Source organism: Arabidopsis lyrata, assembly GCF_000004255.2.
Source record: "Arabidopsis lyrata subsp. lyrata unplaced genomic scaffold ARALYscaffold_1, whole genome shotgun sequence".
In the NCBI taxonomy this organism is placed as follows: Eukaryota; Viridiplantae; Streptophyta; class Magnoliopsida; order Brassicales; family Brassicaceae; genus Arabidopsis; species Arabidopsis lyrata.
The window spans coordinates 13,348,481-13,356,336 of NW_003302555.1; the positions used below are offsets into that span (position 1 = coordinate 13,348,481).

At 33.4% G+C, this 7,856-nt stretch overlaps 2 protein-coding genes across 3 annotated transcripts; both read left to right on the forward strand.

The window, feature by feature from the left end:
- Positions 1 to 1,143: 1,143 nt before the first annotated feature.
- LOC9329664 lies at positions 1,144 to 3,292 on the forward strand. 2 transcript variants are annotated; one of them, XM_021014614.1, is made up of 6 exons: positions 1,144 to 1,524; positions 1,823 to 1,934; positions 2,079 to 2,171; positions 2,257 to 2,457; positions 2,555 to 2,803; positions 3,091 to 3,292. In XM_021014614.1, the coding sequence occupies exons 1-5, from the start codon at positions 1,226 to 1,228 to the stop codon at positions 2,777 to 2,779; spliced, it is 930 nt and encodes a 309-aa protein (XP_020870273.1). In that variant the 5' UTR covers positions 1,144 to 1,225; the 3' UTR covers positions 2,780 to 2,803; positions 3,091 to 3,292. The 2 variants fall into 2 exon arrangements, with proteins under 2 accessions (XP_020870273.1, XP_020870272.1); XM_021014613.1 differs by having other exon boundaries at positions 1,145 to 1,524; positions 3,081 to 3,292.
- A 3,059-nt stretch (positions 3,293 to 6,351) lies between these two features.
- LOC9326915 (protein TIFY 5A) lies at positions 6,352 to 7,284 on the forward strand. Its single transcript, XM_002890807.2, has 3 exons — positions 6,352 to 6,603; positions 6,692 to 6,803; positions 6,915 to 7,284. Exons 1-3 carry the CDS (start codon positions 6,530 to 6,532, stop codon positions 7,122 to 7,124), a joined length of 396 nt encoding a protein of 131 aa, XP_002890853.1. The 5' UTR covers positions 6,352 to 6,529; the 3' UTR covers positions 7,125 to 7,284.
- The last annotated feature ends 572 nt before the right edge of the window (positions 7,285 to 7,856 follow it).

Sequence of the window (7,856 nt, forward strand, 5' to 3'; positions counted from 1 at the left end):
GCTAAAGCAAGGCAGGGGTGAGCAATTGTTTCTGTCCCCGGTAGCGGAGGAGTGGTATTTTTGAAACTTTGGGTGTCTTTTGACTTAATACTTTCCAAGTTTCAACTATTTTTTGAATTTGTAATGGTATGATGACTAATATGTGATGTTGCATTGCATACTTGCATAATTGCATTTGAATTTTGCATTATAATTCTATTGTTTTTTCGGTTCCAAAAATATCCGAAACAGTTTGGTTCCTATTCGGTTCCAATATATTACCCGAACCGAACCGAACCGAATAGGAACCGAACCAAAACCGAACTGATATTGATTTGGTTCCAATATAGTTCCTAAATCTCAGAACCAAAATACTTGGAACCGAATGATTCGGTTCTAGAACTGAACCGAACCGAATACCCAAACGCCCAAGCCTAATCACGACTATGGGCTTGACTGGTTTAATCGCAGCTGTTGCGGTTGCGGTTGTGGGAGTTTGCGGAAGCGGGCGGTTGCGGTTTCAAGCGTTTTTTAGCGTTTTGACCGACTGGTTTAGCGGTTGAAAACGGGTGCGTTTGCGGGAGATTTACGACTGGTTGATCAGCGGGTACGATAGCGGTTAAACCAAAATTTACCAAAATAAATTTAATATATGATTATAAAAAATTATAAAACACCAGAAACTATAGTTATGAAAAGTATAAATTTTTTAAAAATGATTAATGATTAAAAGCCATAAATAATTATTCATATAAATTTTTATATTGAAAACAAAAATAATTATTTATATTAGAAAATTAAAGTTAAATAATAATTATTTTTTAGAATTAACGTGAATATAAATCAGACATGATGATATATATTTTAATTTATTTATTTTCCTTTTTTAGTTTATTTCCTTTTTTACACCAACCGCAACCGCCCGCAACCGTAAACGCTTGCGGGAAGGAGCTTTTGAAATCCAGCGATTTCGAGCGGTTCGAAGCGGTGTGGAGCGGTTTCTATAATTGGTACCAACCGCTAGCAACCGCAACCGACCGCTAACAACCGCTAGGCGGGTGCTAGCGGGAGAACCAATCAAGCCCTATGTAGAAGCATCGTCTATTCAAAAAAGTTAATTACTTATTAAATAATAGTAAAACTTAGGTATTAAATCATAAATATACGAATCCTCTACATTTGAAGGGTCATCAATGTCAATCTCCTCTGATTTTTGAAAAGATCAGATAGAGATAGAGAGAGAGATATGGAATTGCTCTATCTCCTCGGTTCAATCATCTACACTTCAATCACTTCCATCTTCTTCTCTCTTCTCCTCCCGTTTCGTTTCCTTCTCCACCGTCTCCTTCCTTCACGCGCCGCCGTCGATCCTAATGTCTCCTTTTACGAAGGCACCGTCTGGCACGACCGTCTCCGTCCTGTCCGCCACTCGTTCCGTTATTCCGTTCGTTACGCACTCTTCGACCTTGATAAAGCTATTACCACGCCGCCGGATCATCTCTCCGCCGATGAAGCTCGCCGTGTTTCTCATACCACCGGGCCAATGTAAGTTTGTTGACTCGTCCGAGATCGTAAACTTCTGGATTTTGATGGCCAGATTAAATACTTTATAATGCTTAATGTTTTAAGGGACAAAAAGATTTATAAAAACGAAAATTTTCATTTCAGAAAGATTCAGTTAGTTAAATTTGCAAAATTGAGTTTTTTAGTTTCTGTTTGGTTTTATCTTATGGTTAGGTGTTTTGCTCTCAAACAGTGTAGTTGCCTTGTTTCTGTAATGAAACTCTAGGTGAATCTTTATTAGTTCAGAAATTGTAATTTTGATGAATTTTTGGTGGAGCAGATATCTATTGACAATACCACCAAGCGTTGGATATGAACAAAACCCATTGAGTTTGTATTATTGCTATGACTTGGAAGAGTCAAGTAAGCGCTTAAGTAAATGCATTGCTCAGGTATATGAAATAGATGTTTTAGTTGTTCCTCTGTTTCTTGCATATGTCTCTCAGCTTCATTGTTTCATAGTAATGAAACCTTGTGGTGCATTGGCTTTATGGTATTAGTTTCTCTCTATTGATATGATTCGAGGAATTTTGTAGGTTACAAATACGCCGTGGGGGGAACGAGTGACATTTGTATTCGACCCTGAATCTGACTTGGTTGCTAAATCGTTACAAGTCAGTCCTTTCATGGTATGTTGTTCTCTTATATTGTTATTGTCTTTGATTGATCTTTTATCAGTTTGTGTGGTTGATTAGAGGTTAAATAATCTTTTAGGATATGCTTGGGAATTGGAAAATCAGAGCTAATGAACCTGGAGATGATTTATCTGTCTCCATTGAATCGCAACATCCTCATCTCGGTAACTATTTCTCAGCGACATTAAAGGCGAAAAGGATACCCCTAATGCGGGTGTCTGATCCCGCTGTTTTCTTCTGGTTGATGCCTCATAAGGTTGCGATATGGATTTATTGGCATGTAAGTGACTTGTACTCAAAAAGTCTTCAAATACATATACTCAAAACATTGATCAACTTGACTGCTGGATTTCACACGTACTCATTTCGTTTTTTAGGCACTTAAACTCTGGTGGAAGAGTGTACCTTTCATTCAACACCCGAGATACTCAAACCCATCATACAGGGAGGAAGCAGCGAAACGCGATCAAGAACTTCGTTGCCCTAGGTTAGATGGGTCAGATTCCGATAAAACCATCAAATTTGATGGGTTAAAAGCAGATGGTTGTAGTTTTGAAGGATGTCGCTTTGCGTGGCGAGATGCTAACTGGCCTTGGTCATGAATATTGAATACATACACTCTGAAGGTAATAATCAAACTCTCTTTTCTCATTTGCCTAATTTGTGCTTTTCTCTTTCTGGAACTGTTCAGAAACCAGAATTGACACTAACCTATTTTTCACACCCAACTCTCTATTCATACCTGAAAAGACAACAAATTATGTTCTATCACATCCTGAAATATGAAAGAAACTGTTTTTACACCCATTTTTTTTGTTCTTTGCTCAATGAGTAAGATTTTGATGGCCTTTTTATATTTGTTTAGCGATGTTTTGGAATCACCAGTTTTCTCTTTTGATTTAGGGGATAGCAGATCGTCAAGAGTTCGGAATTTACGATCATTTATCCAATGGTATGATTTGTATAAATCATTGACTTGTTTAGATTTTGGATTTTAAACAAGTGAACCTTGTTGACAAATAGAAAACAAACTTTGCATTTGGATTGATTTGTTTGTAATAATTCTCATCTCCAAAAATCCTAATCTTTGTTTGTTGATAAGTTTTCGATGTGACTTGATTTCTTGCAATTTGATTTGTATTCGAATCTATTGTCTAGGGATAGCTTGATTGAGTTTGTTAGCTAGTTAAAGGGATTGAGGAATCCATTATAACCAATAACCCCATTCTTAAGAGCTTGCCTTGTTTTAATTGCTTAAATCTCGTTTCTATCTTTGGTCTGCACTTTTTAGTATATGGATGTTTTGAACCATGTATGATAGGTATACTCTTACCCTTAGGTCTAATAAATTGTGTTACTAAACTAGGTTGTGAATTTGTGATATAGTCGAACGGTGTATTGATTTTCATGTATTTTCTTTTGGGCCATCATAGAATTTAAATGGAGGCTATATATTTTGAAGATTAGTTTAAAAGAGAATTTCTTAATTATTATCCAAATAAAGTTTGTATTATTATTATTCTGAGTTTGTAGTAGTTGTTGACTTGTTGCCCTCTAAGATTTCTTAACTATAAAATGAGTTTTTGATGTAAACTTTGGATTTATTTTATTTTGCCAACAAACTTTTGACTCATTAAAAAGCAAAGTTGTCAAAATAGAATAACAATAGATGCTTTCCTTCTTTTCGCTGGACTCATAGTCCGTACAAGACTTCATCAAAGTTACACCAATGGTTTTTTTGGAAATCCCGAAAATCTATTGTTGACTGAAGCTTTGTGAAAAATAGATTCTTGGATCAGCCTTTTGACTAATTTTGTTGTTTGGTTAAACCTTTTTTTTTTCAGAGGTCTTTTCATTTTGATGTTCATAGGCTTATGCAAGAAATGATTTTTTAAATCCAATAATAATTGGGTTAAGAAAGCATAATCAAACGAATTTACAGCTTTCTTACCGATCTTTTGTTATACAAAACGAATTTTTTCTGACCAATTCATAATTTCCCTAGAAATTTGATTTTTTTTTTTTCTTTTACTATTGAAAAATCCTTTGTAGAGCAACAAAATGATCAACCCCAAACAAATGAAAGTTACATATATAATCAAACCGAAATAATGTGGGATTCATTCTGAGTCAAACCGTGCCAATTGCAAACTTTACATCAATATGTTAGACAGCTTTATGTGTCGATTGTTTGTTACTTTGTGCAACACCAACCACATGTTAAGTTCGGTCCCAAAAGAAGAGATTTTATGGTTTGACTTATTTATTTTTCAATATCGATGATTTTATTTTCTATATTGTCGGTATATCGGCACACCTAAACAGGATTTCGTCGACTACTTTTAGGCACCTAATCAAGTTAATGTGTGAAAAGTAAACGATATTTATCAAATAATAAATCAATTGAATGGTGCATGGAGAACAAACAAGGTCGTTGATTACTAGTCTCATGACACACTTTTTGCCTCATTTTTTTTTTTGTTTCTTACCGCAAAAATAAATTTAAAATGTTTGTTTTTCACGGCAAATAATTAAAAGGTAAGGGGCAAAAAAATGGTAATTATAATTTTGTCGATTTTGATAAATCACCAATACTGTTGGTTCATACGTTTAGCCAGACTATCTATGCATATTGCTGCTAATTTTGGTGTTTGACGAATGTTATAACCATAAAGATTGATTGTAATTTTATTTTGAGATGTTGTTCAAGACTGTTTCATCAAAACAATGTAGAATCGTTAAACATCTCAGCTTGCGGACTTATTTTCACTGTGAAAGTCGTCTTATGTCTAATTCATGTAACTATAAATATTGTTGTTCGTTAATCAAAAATAAATATAATTAAGATGTTGTAGAAGAATTAATTAAACACGATAAATATGGATAGGAGCAGCGAATGGAGACACAAGTAGACGTGCCTTAATGAAAATTATTCACATTGACTCAAATGAGTTAGGTACACGAAAAGGCTTGGAAGCCTATTTTATATGAAAAAAAATAATATAGAAGAAGAAATACAAATTGCAACTTGGAAGATGGAACGTTACTTTCGGCTCAGATGTTTACATTTAACTAGTAATAAGGTATTACACACGTTTATTAACCAATTATCTTAATTCGAATCACATCATTAAATCAAAGTTGTGTAAAACACTTTTAACATATCCACAATTATGTCAAAATCACCGCCAAGAACTTAATTAATGCGTGAGCAATGATCAGATATACATACTAATAGATACGCCGCCTGATATATATCAGAAAAGATACATGCATTACGGTGGCGGATTACTTCGCAGCCCACAACTTTGACAAATAGAAAATAGGTCTCACACCAGGGGCGGATCTAAAGAGGGGAAAGGTGGGGCACGTGCCCCATACTAATATTTTAAAACTATATGTTTGTGTATCTCCTCTAAGTGTTTGTTAGTTCAGTGGCATTTGGTTCCATAGTAGTTGAAGGTGACAAGTTCGATGATTACAATCACATTTTGCTTTTTCATTTCTTTTTCCACGTTTTCACTTTGCTTCTTACACATATTTCCTTGTTTTTTTTTTAATTCTTGACTTCTTTCATGTTTTTTTATTGGTTTTATTTTACATTTTTTACTTTCTTTTATTTATATATCAAAAGATATTGATTCTTTTGTATTTTTTTTATAGAAAATTAGTTTTTAGTCATTAATGTAACCAGTATAATCTACATTCTGAAATATTAAATAAAAATTATATTTAGTAAAAAAAAATTCATTATACATTTTTATATGATAAAATCAATGAACATGATATTTTTTATATGAAAAATTCGATTTTTAGATTTTCAAAAACTCATACTTGATATGTGCCCCATATTGATATTTTTTCTGGATCCGCGTGTGAGACTCACACTATACCGATTAATTAGTGAGTGATTAAATCCTACAAATAAATAAGTCATTCAGAAGGACTGAAATATGTATTAAATATTCAATGAAAAAAAAAAAGAGAGAATGGAAAATGTGCGAAATGCCTCCAATACCGCCGTAGAAATTTAGGATAAGTATTAAAAAAAAAAAAAAAAAAAAAACAAAACAAAACTGAATCTTGTCACTATTTTAGTCTCTTAAAAAAAATCCAAAACCTTAAAGTTGTACAAATATAAAATAGAAAAAGCATTTTCCACGTGAGTGAATTAAAACAAGTTGTGTTCTGTTTGTCTGTCCTAAGAGTCCGCCGTTATTAAACTCGTGTTCTGTTTCCACCGTCTCTCCCGTGTCCTCTCTCTCTCCTCCTCACACATATAAATAAAGATCAACATAATCTCTCAATCCAGATACAATAGCATCATCATCAATTCTTCTTAGAACCTCAAAATGCAGAAAACTTGCGACTTGGAACTTCGTCTTTTTCCCACTTCTTATGATTGTGATTCTTCAGATACAACCTCGTAAGTATCCCTCTCTTGAAATTTGATTAATGTGAAAAATCAGAATTTATTTATTACACGAATCTGATAAACTTTAATTGATTTGTAGTGTCGTAGAATCAACCAGCTCTGGAAATTTACAACCAAAGGAAGAATCTCAAAGAATGACAATTTTCTACAACGGAAAAATGTGTTTTTCTTCAGATGTTACACATCTTCAGGTATGTAACACATTCATATATGTGATTATATATCTTTTAATGAAACGAATCAGTGAATTTTATTTTTCGGTGGATGTATGAATTAACAATGTTTAATGTATGAATATGCAGGCAAAATCGATAATATCGATCGCGAACAGAGAAATGGAAAAGAAGTCATCCTCAAACGGGTCGGATCCTCCAAACAAGTCGACACCATTTCATCATAATCAGCTTCCAAATCCAAAGGCATCAATGAAAAAATCTCTCCAAAGCTTTCTTCAGAAACGGAAAAGTCGAATTCAAGCTACTTCACCTTACCATCAGCATCCACGACGATAATAATTATTTTATTTTATTTTAGTAGGTTTTGTTTGTTTGATATTAATCCAAATGGACTATAGCTGTAGTGTTTTTTCTTTTTTACTGATTAGGGAATTACTCCTATATAGTATTTGATTCATCCGAAGATCGATTTTGAATCTGACTTTTTGTTCGTATATTTTTGTTAATTCTCAATCAAAATCTATACTAATAGATAACAAAATTTGCATATATTAACAAAACATACGATTCGGGCGAAGCATGAGTTATCAATCTAGTATATACATTAAACTAAACCAACGTTCTTATTTATATAAAGTACGCAAAATAGTACGAACTAGGTTTTGTAGTTATGAGTTTAATTATTGTTTAAGTTCTTGATTATACACGTCAATTTATGAAAAAATTAGTCGAATGTTAAAAAATACTCTAATTTCTGCTTACAAATTGTGTACTATATTGATCAAATAAAAAAATGTGTCTTGTGTAATTGTAAATTTAATGAACGGATGATTTTTGGTTCGGGACGTGTAAAGTGTAAACCATGACTATTAATTTCTTTCTCTCACTTGGTGTTTGCGCTTCCAAGTTCCAACGGTGACTGAGCAACGGATACACCTTAGTGATTTTCGAAGGAGACTGTGACGTGTTGATAAAGATGGTCAATAATTCGGATCATGACATCTCTCAGGTATACGGATTTGCCAAGATATCATCTAGACATCTACTGGTCGAAGAAACTCCAAGATG

Excerpts from the sequence above, each read along its gene's own strand:
- LOC9329664 (XM_021014614.1), top strand. The coding sequence starts at position 1,226 with ATGGAATTGCTCTATCTCCTCGGTTCAATCATCTACACTTCAATCACT. Across the intron at positions 1,935-2,078 it reads TAAGTAAATGCATTGCTCAG|GTTACAAATACGCCGTGGGG; the intron begins GTATATGAAATA and ends GGAATTTTGTAG. Across the intron at positions 2,172-2,256 it reads TACAAGTCAGTCCTTTCATG|GATATGCTTGGGAATTGGAA; the intron begins GTATGTTGTTCT and ends ATAATCTTTTAG.
- LOC9326915 (XM_002890807.2), top strand. The coding sequence starts at position 6,530 with ATGCAGAAAACTTGCGACTTGGAACTTCGTCTTTTTCCCACTTCTTAT. Across the intron at positions 6,604-6,691 it reads GATTCTTCAGATACAACCTC|TGTCGTAGAATCAACCAGCT; the intron begins GTAAGTATCCCT and ends ATTGATTTGTAG. Across the intron at positions 6,804-6,914 it reads CAGATGTTACACATCTTCAG|GCAAAATCGATAATATCGAT; the intron begins GTATGTAACACA and ends ATGAATATGCAG.